The sequence below is a fragment of the Convolutriloba macropyga genome, chromosome 7, assembly GCF_964194025.1.
Source record: "Convolutriloba macropyga chromosome 7, txConMacr16.3, whole genome shotgun sequence".
NCBI classification, from domain to species: Eukaryota; Metazoa; Xenacoelomorpha; order Acoela; family Convolutidae; genus Convolutriloba; species Convolutriloba macropyga.
This window is the reverse complement of record NC_134474.1, coordinates 71,227,896-71,243,344: the sequence shown is the minus strand read 5'-3', so window position 1 is coordinate 71,243,344 and position 15,449 is coordinate 71,227,896. Positions and strand designations below refer to the sequence as shown.

Here is a 15,449-nt window from a genome sequence, read left to right as displayed (position 1 = left end):
TCCATAGGCGTCTACGAAGCAATGGCGCACCTTTTTTGCAATGCGCCAGTTCTATATAAAAAACTAATTTACTTTCAATGCTGACGCATTACATTATTTACAATGTATCGCAGAAAAAGTGACGTAAATTTCCACCAACTTAAAAAGAGACGCTGCCGACAATCAAGAGGTCTAAAAACTTAAAAACAATTTGACATAAATGGCATTTGATTACAAAAATTTTAATTTGAAACCATTGACCATTGATACTGATCGTTATTGTTATTTTATTTTTATACCATTAAATGTGAAAAAAATTGCGGTTGCAATGAAGAAAAAAGTAGTTAACGACCATTTCCGCACCTCAGTGGCCGTGGAACTATTTTTGGGCACTGCAGAACATGCACACGCAGCAAAATACAGAAATTATGTGAGTGATTAATGATAATTTACGGTATTTTAAATTTCTCGGCCACAAATATTTGTACGTCTATTTGTTGAGGTGTCACCTGGAAATAAATCCATTACAACAGGATATTTGATTTAAAACTACACTTGATGGCATTCAACTGACAAATGGTTTTCAATCTCATTATCAGCACTATCGAAATAATTTCTAATTTCGAAACTTAAAGTTCATTTTAGCATTACGTCGACATATGTGTACGCAATACGCGGAAAACAGAGGTAGATGTGAGTACAAATATGCGATGAGGAAAAATGAGCCAAACATCAAGTTACACTTAACACTCCCTATTCTCAAACAGTAGAAGATAGAGAGGCGCTGGAGCGTTGGAAAAGAGTGAAATCGATTATTCTTTTAACATATGGAAAACCTGTGCAAATGGTTGACGAAATTTTAATGACAAGAACTTAAAAAAGACATCATTATTACAAACGGCTCAATCCAAAAAATAGAGGACAAAGACCAGGAAAGAACCTTTACTAGCAAAATTCTACCAAGAAATAATAAACAAAATTTAGAAAAAAAAATGAAGGATACAAAACAGCGCGAAACTAGTAATCCTGTTATCTTAGTGTAATAAATTGGTGAAAAGTCCTCAAACCTTCAATTTAGGTAAAAAAAATCAATGAAAACTTAGAATGTCCAGCCTGTACTTGCTCTCAGAAAATCAATTACAACCGCCGTCTCATTTTTTGGCTAAACGCTCTCTAAATACTAAATTATATTTTTTTATAGAAGCCCTATTTTTCAAAAAGTTTGATTAGCTATGTCCTGAATTTCATGCACTCTCCGTCTCCTGCCGTTTATCTTCGGTTTTCCATCCGGACATACCAGCTTTAAATTTGGCACTTCAAATTGGGTTAGAAATTTATTTAATCGTTAATATTTTCTAAAATTGAGCATACAAGTCAGAACAAAGCCTTCACTGGTTGAAGTCGCGCTCGAAATCGCCTCTAATCAGACCGTCCCAGACAAGTGGGACCTCTGATCAGACGTCCCAGACAAGTGGGACCTCTGATCAGACCGTCCCAGACCGAAGTGACCTCTGATCAGACGAGTGTGCGCTCGAAGATAGTTGTGCGCTCGAAGTGCGCTCGAAGCCGCCTCTGATCAGACGAGTTCCAGACCGAAGTGACCCCTGATCAGAAAAGTTCCAGACCATTGTCCAGATGAGTTCCAGACCATTGTCCAGACTAAAATGCCCTAGAAATATTGTCCCAGACCATATGCATGGATGATTTCTGCAGATCTTCAATAACGAAAGTATTCCACAAATATACATGACAATACATAGAACAATAAGATATATCAAAGAAAAAATTTTTCATAGCAATAAATGAGTCCGTATATCACCCAGGTTAAAGTCCCAAACAGAGTATGTCCATACAGAAGATGAACGCACTGCATGGAATGCTAAATTTTGGGTTAGTGAATTCTTATAATAGACAAGGATGCTCGTTAATATACGCTCCCACATAATGTTCCGACCCCGCTCATCCACGTTTTTATTTAATTGTCTACCAAATGAGGAAGAGATGGAAAACTTTCAAGATTTCACATATCGCTCGACAAAGCAATGTGAAAAAATAATGCTGAATCCCTAATTGAGAAGACCGAACAAAAACGACGCAAGAAATGTTCAGTATGTTCGGTTTGTTGTGATCGTTTGTTGAGACTTACCATCGCGTGATGAGAGCGAGGAGGAGTAGGCGGAATTATTTGTGAATGTGGAAGCGGTGGATGGTGTCGTAAGTGGAATTGCATGTTTAGGTGGACTCGCAATGGTGTCCGCCAATTTTGGAGTAGTCAATCCATAATTTCCTCTGTTCCTCTCATCCGAGCCACCCTTGCCAGTCTTTCCGTAGTAAATGCCCAGAGGGTTCAAAGTGACGGAATGTGGCCAAATGACAGTGAGACAGAAAAGCATTGACAGCGAAAAGACGATCATAAAAATTGAGCCAATCAGGACCAATAGAAAAAATTTGTTCAAATTCACCAAAATATCCACCAAATCTTTGGTAAATTGTGACACTTTGGTGAAAATTGAGGAAAAATCCAAAAGTTTTAAAGAATTGGGAATTTTGGATGAGTTGTGATTGTTTACGGATGAGTAGGAAGAATAGTTTGAGTCATGTTGGTCCATTTTAGTCACGAAGTTATCATTTGAAGAGGAGTCGAGGGGGATGTAGCTGGCAGTGTCTGTTTGGAGAGGGGATGAGGATGGGAGAGTGTGACTGGTGACCTTCTGGGGTACAAGTTGGGTGTATCCATGGAGAGATGCGATTAGAGGGGGACTCACTGCGGATACCAGTCCAGAGGGGGAAGAGGAAGAGACTGTAGCACCTGAACAGAAAGAGATTTAGTGACAAGTAAACAAAAAAAGTAAGCAAAATGCCCAAGGATACTTTTTTGACACAATAAAAAATGGGTTTTTCTTGTTATGCACATTTAACTTATTTATAATCTGAAAAATTGTACATAACTATGTTAGGCTCATTCTGTTTTCAACTTACTCATAGAAATTATATTTGACCAAAGTTGACATCAGTAACTTTTTTGCAGGTCGTCGTCTTTTCTCAATAAATATGTTGAGATAATTTGATTTAATTTAAGCATTTGGTTCTTTGATATTTTTCTCTGTAATTTACAGCGGTATATAAACGTACTGGGAAAATTTGAATGATGGATAATCTCTTCAATTTACCTTTCCTCATATTTCGTAAACTTTAGGTTAGATTTGTTCACATGACCAGCTGTAAATATGTTAGAGATAGTATTTTATAGTATTATATTATAAATTATTAACAACAAATATTATATTAACAATAAATGTTAATATATTTGTTGTTATTTCCATTACAACACGTTTGGGTTGAAAAGTAGTTTATCTCAAAATCTATTTGAAGTGATATATTCGAAATGATATAGTCGAAATAAAATGGCTCCACTTTAAGTATTAGTTAAGTAACTCTGCTTGAAGTCACTTGGAACTTCTGGTGGATCTTTTCAACAATTGCCCCCCCCCCCCTTTTGCAAAAGGGGGGCCTATTCTTGAATAGAATTTAAGCGAGCGATTTATTAACCAATCAGAGACGACTAAACTCCGTGTATGCTCATACTGTGTTAAACTAGATAGAATAAAATGCGCCACGCTAGGGCAATTAGCCGAATTGGAATACAAAGCGATAAGAATTTCCGACTGGCGGGTCGGTGGGCGCGCTTATAACCGACCCGCGATTTTCGGATTACATCCCACAGCGCGTGAGAGGCATGGCCGTGAACAGCGGTCCTCAATTGCACTTAAACTGATATTCGGCTATCTAAACTGTAGGCCATGTAATATTGTGGTAAAGTATAGCACAAAAGGGGAGGCGATTCTCTACTAGGTACCAAAGGGGGGGGGGGGGGGGCAATTGTTGAAAAGATCCCTTCTGGTGTTTATCGGGAGCTGAGGAGCGGTTCGAGAAATTCTGCGAAGTAGTGATTTCTGCAGAGTCACCAAAACTTTTGTTTAAGACACCCCCAAGTTTCCAAGAATTCCGAAGGCTTATGGATTTCAACGTCTAGCTATGTATATATAGGAACTTATGGCAGTGCAGATTTTTGGCATTCTAAAATTTGGACGCGCATGTTTTAACTAACCGCAAACATTATTTATGCGCTTTTTCCAATAATCAACGAATGAGTTTCTGCCAGTTGAGACTTTGCTTAGTCATTCTGCCATTCGCACTTTCAGTAACTGTCATTACATGGAGTGTATACGTTGACTTAGAGGCTGCAGAACGTCACACGACTTGCAAGGCATGAAGGGCTCAGGGCTGCCAGACTCTAATTGATTTCAGGCAGGCAGTAATCATTTTCAAGGCATTGTGAAGGTAGAGGAAAGAGGGGTGGGGCGGGGGGAGGGCATAGGAGAAAGTTGAAAAGTATCAACCCTCTCGATTAGCTTCACCCTGAAATCATACTTCTTGACTACAATTTGATTTCCCAATTATAAAGGGCCCTGAAACTAATTTTATGTCAAATTCCATCCCGCTAATATCGCAAAACTTGAAATATGGCCCAATGGAATGCGTCTTTCTTAAAGTTTCAGTGGCCCTATATTTTTTCCATCGAAAGGTGGATGACTTGACCTGACTATGTTTCTGGCAGATTAACGTCTCATAATTTTAATTTAATTTTCAAAAAATGGGAAAAAGTTTCATTGCCTATACGTTGGGCATTTATAATTAATGGTCTGGAAGTTTTTCATAGGTAAATAATGATAATATCTACCAGCTCTTCTTTGTTTAAAAGTATTCTCCCAGATTATACTCTCGTATGTTATAAAAAAACTGAGCACTTAAGTACCGTTTACTTCTGTAACTTGTGGAATTTGACAATGCCGTCATTAAATAGTTTGAAGCTTGAACATTTGTGTTTTCAAGTACAGGACGTGACTCTGATGAAGTTAATGAGAAAATCAGCCATTCATTGAGAACAGCGCAGCAGGTTGAGATCTAAGTCAGAATTTTGAAGCAACTTCTGCAGAATCATGTAATCGTTCTTGAAACGCAAACTTTGCAAGTTAAAATTGGCGCTATATACAGAAAAAACTTACAATGGTATAATCCGGCACTGAAGAGATCGGGCATTTAAAAACCTGCTCATGAGTTTTCAAATTACGATACTGAATTTTCATGAATACCCCCTTTTTTCACGAAGTAAAAATTTAATTTTTTAAAGAAACCTTACTCCAACATGAAATCACAATTCGAAGGAAATTTTTACACTATTTATCCTACGCTTTCCTATGAATTTCAGAGAAAACACAACGTTAACTTGCATTAAATTCCAATGTAAAGTTGAAAAACGTCGTCCCAGTTTCTCAGTTAAAAGAAAGTTGCCTCAAAATCTGATATGTTTTCTCGTTTGTTTAACTACTGAGTTTGCATTTGCGTTAAACATTAGAGGTAAAAGGCATTTGATTAAAATGTGATATCGTGACGCCTTTTTTGTTGTAAGAGAAGCCTGGAGCTCATCAAATTTACATGAAGTTGGAGTAATATCGCTTCGTGAAATTAGGGTTTGCTAACTTACTTTTGCCGTTCAGTATATTAAAGTCTCATTGGTTAATCTCATGCTTTGTTTTGATTCGAATTATCTTACTCTTAATTCTGTTCACAATATTGATTAATTTTTACCTAAAAAATAGTCCTTTGTTTTGGCCTATCTTAGGTTTTTAGTATAAGATTCAACTAAGTTTTAAGGCCGCCCTGTCCGCGATATAAGTTTCTTTCTCAAAACAGAAAGAATAGAGCAGACTGTATTATGAGACGGTTAATTTCTTGTCTTATTGTCCAATACAAGTTTTAAAAGCATAAAATATGAAGTGAAACAAAGCGTGCGTAATATTTTAATGGATACATGCTCACTTAATATCAACGAAAGCAAAACCAAATCAAATATGCAAAGTGTACATAAACTTCAGAACTTTTATAGTAGAAATCAACGGAATCTTCTTTTAAGTTAACTGTTTTTCCGTTTTTTAATCAAGTATAACCTTTCGTAAAATATAATTATGACTTGAATAATTTTTAATAATGGCAAATATATGAAGAAAGTGGGTGTAAAACTGAACAAATATGATTGAAACAGCTCGAATAACACTATGCTAGTAGATTTTTGAGTTCACAATCAGTAAATAAGTACAATTAAGTTAATATGAACAAAACACCAAATTTTCACAATTTTAGCATTGTCCAAATTGGGACAAAAATATACGGTTTTTCTGACAATAACTCAGAAACTGAAAAAAAAATATATTAAAACCGAACTTTGTGAATCGATAGACATATGCAAGTTATACACTCTGAGTGAAAAAGAGGGTCATATCTTGAAAGGTTGAAGTAGGGCTACCTTTTAAGTCCTATAAGCAATCTCAAAACATGGGGGGAAATTTTCATCCGTAAATAGCTCTCACACTAATATTTCAAATTTCAGCAAACATAGCAGTGACTAGCGCTAGTCTACAATATATCACATGGAAAAAATGAACTAAACCGCACATGCTGTTTATGGGATAATGAGATTTAAACTTCAGACCACAACATCCTTTAACCATTACACAGCCATTAAAAAGTTTCAAGATTTACTGACACATGTAATTTTTAGCAATTGAGCAATTGCTATAATCGCAAACATATAATGCACATCTATTTTATTATAGCGTTCAAATTCTACAGTGCCCAGTTTGCCCAAGGTAGACAAAAACTTTGCAAACTTACTACGAATTCTATGGTGTCTTGAAAAACATAGCGATAGCTTACCACTTGGTATGGAGTATTCCCAGTGTACCTAGGATGTAAGGCAAAAAGGATATTCGATGTAGCTGGTATTGGTGCAGAAGTTATGTGTTTTAAGTGTTGCGTGGTTTTTTTTAAAAAACATAAATATAGACTTAAAAATGGGTGGGACGCCCTTCGGGCGTCAAGATTTTTCGGTGCTCTCCCTATCTTCTCCCTTCTCCCCTCGTTTTCTCGCCCGTGTTTTCGTCTCGCGTTCTCTCGCTCGTGTCTCGCGTTCTCTCGCTCGTCTCTCGCTCGTGTCTCGCGTTCTCTCGCTCGTCTCTTGCTCGTCTCGCCTTCTCTCGCGTTGTCTCGCTCGTCTCTCGCGTTGTCTCGCTCGTCTCTCGCTTCGATCTTTTGGTTTGAATCTATGATATGTGTTTATGATGTATGATATGTTAATATTGATTTCAGCTTTCTTGAATGAGTGTCAAAAAAAGTCTTAAAAAGTCTTATTAGAGGTTCATTTTATTCTTAATGCTGATAGATAGACATCTTGAATTTTGCTCACAATAGCAAAAAAAAGAATGTCTCCTATTAGTATAAAGAAGTTCATGTACCTCACGTAAAAAAAGACTTTATGTGGATTTGTGGACTCATGGAACCCTCTGGCGTCTTCATCTTCAATGGGCATCTACAAGCATGAAAGGTTAGTTTTTTAGTCTGCACATATGCAACTTTGAACGCCCGAAAGTCTGGACATAGGCTTTTTTAAACGCACAATAGTATGATCATGAACGCACGAAAATTCTTCGTGCGTTCATGATCAGACTATCGTGCGTTCAAAACGGCCTATGTCCAGACTGTCGTGCGTTCAAAGTTACCTATGATCAGACTATCATGCGTTCAAAGTTACATATGTCCAGACTATCGTGCGTTCAAAATTGCATATGTCCAGACTATCGTGCGTTCAAAATTGCATATGTCCAGACTATCGTGCGTTCAAAATTGCATATGTCCAGACTATCGTGCGTTCAAAATTGCATATGTCCAGACTATTGTGCGTTCATTTTCTTTTCCAGACCGTGTAATTTTTAACGCACGACGCCACGTTGTGCGTTCGTTTCAGTCTGGACATATCAACTTTCGGTCCTGCACCTCAACATGAGTATCATTTGCAGAGGAGTCGAGGGGGATGTAGCTGGCAGTGTCTGTTTGGAGAGGGGATGAGGATGGGAGAGTGTGACTGGTGACCTTCTGGGGTACAAGCTGGGTGTACCCATGGAGGGATGCGATTAGAGGGGGGCTCACTGCGGATACCAGTCCAGAGGGGGAAGAGGAAGAGGCTGTAGCACCTGAACAGAAAGAGATTTAGTGACAAGTAAACAAAAATGTAAACAAAATGCCCAAGGACACTTTTTTTGACACAGCAAAAAATGCGTCTTTCTTGTTATGCTCATTTATTTCATTTATAATCTGAAGAAATTGTACGTAACTACGTTAGGCTCACTGTCTTTTGCAACTTACTCATAAAAACTGGATCTTTTCCGTTTGTGCCCCCCCACTACGTTTTGCGCCCCCAGTTACAGAGCACGTGCCACTACATAGTAAATCATTAATTAAAAATATGACACGTGCGTCCGGGGGTGCAAATAATATGCGCCCACTAAGCTGGGGGGCACAAACGGAAAAGATCCAAATAATTTTATTTGACCCGAGTTGACATCAGTAATTTTTTCGCAGGTCGTCGTCTTATCTCAATAAATATGTTGAGATAATTTAAATTAATTTAAGCATTTGGTTTTTTGATAGTTTTCTCTAATTTACAGCGTTATATAAACGTACTGGCTAAATTTTAAGATGGATAATCTCTTCAATTTATTTTCCTCATATTTCGTAAACTACTGGTTAGATTTGTTCATATGGCCGGCAGTAAATATCTTAGAGATAGTATTTTACAGTATTATATTATAAATTATTAACAACAAATATTATATTAACAACATGTGTTATTATATTTGTTGTTATTTCCATTACAATAGGTTTGGGTTGAAAAATAGTTTATCACAAAATATATTTGAAAATTTTTGAAGTGGCCGGTCAGTCCGTTAATATATAAACTTGATTTCAAATGATATAGTCGAAATAAAATGGCACCACTTTAAGTATTGGTTAAGTAACTCTGCTTGAAGTCACTTGGAACTTCTGGTGTTTATCGGGAGCTGAGGAGCGGTTCGAGAAGTTCAACGAAGTAGTGATTTCTGCAGAGTAACCGAAACTCTTGTTTAATACAACCGCACTTTACAAATTTCCAAGAATTCCGAAGGCGGATCTATTCTGTTTTGAACACCCCCCCAGCTTAGTGGGCTTATATTTTTACGCCTCCAGGCGCACGTGCTATTGTTTTTACATAGTAACGTGCTTAATTACAACATATAATTTGTAACGGGGGTGGGGGCGTAAAAACACTGTGGGCCGAAACACAATAGATCCCCGAAGGCTTATGGATTTCAACTTCTAGCTATGTATATAGGAACTTCTTGCGGTGCAGATTTTTGGCATTCTGAAATTTGGACGCGCATGTAAAAACTGAACACATTATATATAATAAAAACTGAAAACGTTAATTGTGCGCTTTTTCCTATAATCAACGAATGAGTTTCTGCCAGTTGAGACTTTGTTTAGTCATTCTGCCATTCGCACTTTCAGTAACTGTCATTACATGGAGTGTATACGTTGACTTAGAGGCTGTAGAACGTCCCACGGCTTGCAAGGCATGAAGGGCTCAGGGCTGCCAGACTCTAATTGATTTCAGGCAGGCAGTAATCATTTTCAAGGCATTGTGAAGGTAGAGGAAAGAGGGGTGGGGCGGGGGGAGGGCATAGGAGAAAGTTGAAAAGTAGCAACCCTCTCGATTAGCTTCACTCTGAAATCATACTTCATGACTACAATTTGATTTTCCAATTATAAAGGGCCCAGAAACTAATTTTATGTCAAATTCCATCCCGCTAATATCGCAAAACTTGAAATATGGCCCAATGGAATGCTTCTTTCTTAAAGTTTCAGTGGCCCTATATTTTTTCCATTGAAAGGTGGATGATTTGACCTCATTATGTTTCTGGCAGATTAACGTCTCATAATTTTAATTTAATTGTCAAAAAATGGGAAAAAATTTCATTGCCGATAAGTTAGGCTTTTATAATTAATAACCTGGAAGTTTTTCATAGGTAAATATTGATAGTATCTACCAAATCTTCTTTGTTTAAAATTATTCTCCCAGGTTATAATCTCGTATGTTATAAAAAACTCAGCACTTAAGTACCGTTTACTTCTGTAACTTGTGGAATTTGACAATGCCGTCATTAAATAGTTTGAAGCTTGAACATTTGTGTTTTCAAGTACAGGACGTGACTCTGATGAAGTTAATGAGAAAATCAGCCATTCGTTGAGAACAGCGCAGCAGGTTGAGATCTAAGTCAGAATTTTGAAGCAACTTCTGCAGAATCATGTAATCGTTCTTGAAACGCAAACTTTGCAAGTTAAAATTGGCGCTATATACAGAAAAAACTTACAATGGTATAATCCGGCACTGAAGAGATCGGGCATTTAAAAACCTGCTCATGAGTTTTCAAATTACGATACTGAATTTTCACGAATACCCCCTTTTTTCACGAAGTAAAAATTTAATTTTTTAAAGAAACCTTACTCCAACACGAAATCACAATTCGAAGGAAATTTTTACACTATTTATCCCACGCTTTCCTATGAATTTCAGTGAAAACACAACGTTAACTTGCATTAAATTCCAATGTAAAGTTGAAAAACGTCGTCCCACTTTCTCAGTTAAAAGAAAATTGCCTCAAAATATGATATGTTTTCTCGTTTGTTTAACTACTGAGTTTGCATTTGCGTTAAACATTAGAGGTAAAAGGCATTTGAATAAAATGTGATATCGTGACGCCTTTTTTGTTGTAAGAGAAGCCTGGAGCTCATCAAATTTACATGAAGTTGGAGTAATATCGCTTCGTGAAATTAGGGTTTGCTAACTTACTTTTGCCGTTCAGTATATTAAAGTCTCATTGGTTAATCTCATGCTTTGTTTTGATTCGAATTATCTTACTCTTAATTCTGTTCACAATATTGATTAATTTTTACCTAAAAAATAGTCCTTTGTTTTGGCCTATCTTAGGTTTTTATTATACGATTCAACTAAGTTTTAAGGCCGCCCTGTCCGCGATATAAGTTTTTTTCTCAAAACAGAAAGAATAGAACAGACCGTAATATGAGACGGTTAATTTCTTGTCTTATTGTCCAATACAAGTTTTAAAAGCATAAAATATGAAGTGAAACAAAGCGTGCGTAATTTTTAAATGGATATATGCTCACTTAATATCAACGAAAGCAAAACCAAATCAAATATGCAAAGTGTACATAAACTTCAGAACTTTTATGGTAGAAATCAACGGAATCTTTTTTTAAGTTAACTGCTTTTCCGTTTTTTAATCAAGTGTAACCTTTCGCAAAATAAAATTATGACTTGAATAATTTTTAATAATGGCAAATGTATGAAGAAAGTGTGTGTAAAACTGAGCAAATATGATTGAAACAGATCGAATAACACTATGCTAGTAGATTTTTGAGTTCACAATCAGTAAATAAGTACAATTAAATTAATATGAACAAAACACCAAATTTTCACAATTTTAGCATTGTCCAAATTGGGACAAAAATATACGGTTTTTTTGACAATAACTCAGAAACTGAAAAAAATATATCAAAACCGAACTTTGTGAATCGATAGACATATGCAAGTTATACACTCTGAGTGAAAAAGAGGGTCCTATCTTGAAAGGTTGAAGTAGGGCTACCTTTTAAGTCCTATAAGCAATCTCAAAATATGGGGGAAATTTTCAACCGTAAATAGCTCTCACACTAATATTTCAAATTTCAGCAAACATGGCAGTGACTAGCGCTAGTCTACAATATATCACATGGAAAAAATGAACTAAATCGCACATGCTGTTTATGGGATAATGAGATTTAAACTTCAGACCACAACATCCTTTAACCATTACACAGCCATTAAAAAGTTTCGAGATTTACTGACACATGTAATTTTTAGCAATTGAGCAATTGCTATAATCGCAAACATATAATGCACATCTATTTTATTATAGCGTTCAAAGTCTACAGTGCCCAGTTTGCCCAAGGTAGACAAAAACTTTGCAAACTTACTAAGAATTCTATGGTGTCTTGAAAAACATAGCGATAGCTTACCACTTGGTGACATAGACCGCACAAAAGTGGACCCTCGACCCAAACTGCCCTGATTGGCCCCCACACTGGCAGTCCCACCCTGATTGGCCCAATAAACTGTGCTTGCATTGGGCACAGCGCCACCGTGCACAAGTTGAGAGTGCGTGGGATGGCGAAGATGTGAGGTGGGGTTGTGCCCCTCGTGAAAAGATGCTCTGCCAGGGTTCCGTTCCAGATACAAACTGCGAGCCTCCTCGAAACTCAGAATTCGCCCTCTCTTGTTGTAAATCGAGTCACAGTCCATTTTCGGTAATAATTTTTGGGTATTTTTTTCACTTGTAAGAAGGAATATTGTCATAAAATCGAGGGTCACATTTTTGTTATCATTCTATGTTTTGAGGGCTTAACTTGTTTTCTTGAGTTAGAATATTAATGCTTCGTGTAAATTTACTAAGTGAAAATCACGAAGCCTCAATTAGTGGCGAGGGGGTGGGGGTGGGTGTAGTGGATCAATCATAAATTCCCATTTAAAGTGTTAGAAAAACTTTCAATGCTTGAAAGGTTTTTTGTATAAAACTAAGTCAAATTTATTTTTTATGATCATTAGTAACACAAATTTTGCGCTCAAAGTAAGAATTGAACTGGTGCTATTGTGTGATCTTATTAAACGCAAATCGGCGGAGATTTATTTGATTTGTTGAGTAGAGCGAGAATTTCACTAAACGAAGAAGACGCCAAATCAGAGGAGAACTAACTCCTCAGGGACAACTAAAATGCATTACTTAATACCTTTTCAGAAAAGATAAAATAGATTGCGAAAAAAATACAAGCAAGGAAAACGGGACCAGGAAAGAAAGCTGAACAGAGAACCTATAATAAGAATCGCCCGGTATAACTAATACCTTTAATCTACACGGATAAAGTAACACGCTTTAGTTCTTTTCTGAAGGGGGGGGGGGGTTGGGGTGGGGGTGTTGTGGGCATAGGAGAAAGAAGTGAATTGGGCCTCAAAAGAGGGAGCATTGAGAAAATTTGGGTGCAGTTATCACGGAATTCAAGACAGTTGGGCTGAAAAGGAAAGATCAGAATTGACGCAGCTCAAACAAGGCAGAATATTTAGAGAGGGAAAAAGGGGGAGAAATGAGAGACAAGAAGATAGTTAAATAAACAAAAGGTCGCTTATTTTTTGAATAAAAAAACAAAACAACAAGCAGTGATACATTAGATAGATTATATTAGGTAGACGGAATTATACATACGACACAGCAACAAGCTCTTTCTTATCAGTAAAAACTTGGATCTTTTCCGTTTGTGCCCCCCCAGCTTAGTGGGTGCATATTATTTGCAACCCCCAGACGCACGTGCAATATTTTTACATAATGATTTACTATGTAATGACACGTGCTCTGTCACTGGGGGGAGCATAACGTACTGGGGGGGGGGGGGGGGGGGCAGAAACGGAAAAGATCCAAAAACTTTAACACGCAAAAATAATGATGGGGTTATTATTAGGAGGCGAAACTGATTTTATACTGAAGAAGTTAATACAAGAATGATGCTTGTAGGGTAATGACGTAAGTTAACCTAAGAAGAATTGAAGGTACGGGGGAATCATTAGGGGTGAGAGGGGGGGGGGGGGGGGTAGAGGAGTTAGTTGTGTTCATTATGACAGTGATAGAAATTAAGATTTTGCCGGGAGTGATTGGGACAGATAGAGTGGGGAAGGTAGAAAGATAGGAGTTTGTTTGGGGGGGGGGGGGGTGAAAATTGAGGAAAAAGGGAGATACAAGGAAATGAAATTGTTGTCTGTCGTACAAGATACTGATCAGTGATGATACTTTGTGTTGAAACAAGATATGTAAGGATGTCTCCTATTTCCCTTTCCGTTTTATCCCTATCTTCTTCTCAATTTCACAGGCTACAATTTCCTATAATGCTCCGTTCCCCCGTGCCGGTTGCCTGCTTATTTTATAGTCTTCCTAATTGCGCTATCATCAAACAATACTGCCCAACTTTTCCTATATGGCCTTGGTAGTTGTGGGGGGTTGAAACGACCCCTTAAGGTGCAATAAAGTGGTGCTGTAATCTTTATAGTCGTGCCATAAAGAGTAACATTCAAATTTTGAGCCGCTAAAATGGTCTCACGTTCAGCATAATTAACACTTTAGAAGGAATATTAGAACAAGGAAGAAAATAAATCAGCCGAGAATGCAAAAACAAGAAGAATTCAGAATTCTTTTTTTGACTTTGAAAGTGATATTTCATTTTTCTTCCAATCAATGACATTTTGCTCGCTAACGTAAAATTTATTGGTCGCTTTAAAGACACTTTTCGCATAAATCGTTGTCAAGCACTCTTCACTCAAAATCGAAAAAGAAAAGCCGAATTGTAAAAACAAACTGTCAATGATATACAATTACATACGAAGTTGCGACCATTTAAATCTTGAATAAAGCATCAAAATTAAGAAGTTGAAAAATTTATATGTTGAAAATGTGAACAAATTAAGGCTGACCCGAGGTGGGCTCCTTTTACAGCCTTAGAGTGTAAAGAGTTAGGGCTACTTATTTCTAAGCGCGAAGTAGGCTTACCTATATCTCTCAGACTAACCGTCTCGGTAAAACACTGAAGGTATATTTCAATTATAACGGTGACTATAAAGAGTAACACCGGAGTCAGAGATACGCACATCGTGCAACTACTCTAATAGACTGACTATAATTAGTGGAATTCTCTCTATAAAAAAGAAAATAGTGTCTTCTCAGTCTCTGATGGAGGTATACATCCAGTATTTCTACTGCTACATTCATCCGAGGTTAAGAGTTTCATATCCGAGTTTGTGAACTGTAGCAGAAATACGCTGGATGTGTCATCCTCGTTGAATGGTGGAGTGAAGAGTTGCGTTCTCTCTGAAGTGGGGTTGTGACTTGTGCCGTCGTCTGGAGTCCCTGTCAGTGAAGTAGTGACTAGTGTCGTCAGTGAGGGGTTTGCCCGATTGTAGAACCAGTGAGGGTGCCAGTTACAGGGTGTGCTGGCCAATAACGGCAGTCCTGTTAAGAGTACCCAACGGCTCTCACTGTCATATAGTGAGGATTTGTTCCCAGTTGGAGGATCCCTTGTAGTCTGTAGTCTCTGTCTGATTTGTACAAGAAGATTTCTGTTTATCTCCATCTGGTACAAGGTTTGAACCAGTCGGATTTACCAGCTTACCTTCTGGTGGACGTCCATCTTTTAGCTACTGTGTGAGCTACTTTCCCTATTAAATTTATTAGATAAATTTAAAGTTTGCTTAGTAAGCCCTGACCGGAGGAAGAAAAGAACTGATCCTAATCTCCAGTTGAGGCAAAGAAGAGCAGATAAAATTATAACATAGACAGTGGAAATTTAAAAAGTGAAATAGAAAGTATAGTAAAGAGAAATAAGGGTTCATGAGTTTTCAGAACAGTCAGTCCGTAATTTTTGAGGGACTTGTGAGCCCGGTG

General features: G+C 37.4%; 1 protein-coding gene across 2 annotated transcripts in view; it reads right to left on the bottom strand.

Moving 5' to 3' along the window:
* Positions 1–12,859, bottom strand: part of LOC142342502 (uncharacterized) — a 32,130-nt gene extending 19,271 nt beyond the window's left edge. Inside the window, exons 1-2 of one of the 2 annotated variants that reach the window (XM_075393850.1) lie at positions 11,989–12,859; positions 2,126–2,788 (exon numbers count right to left, since the gene is read on the bottom strand). In XM_075393850.1, coding sequence (XP_075249965.1) covers positions 2,126–2,788; positions 11,989–12,325 — 1,000 coding nt within the window. In that variant the 5' untranslated portion in view covers positions 12,326–12,859. The remainder of the gene's footprint in view (positions 1–2,125; positions 2,789–11,988) is intronic. The other variant, XM_075393849.1, reaches the window with a different exon arrangement.
* Positions 12,860–15,449: the final 2,590 nt, after the last annotated feature.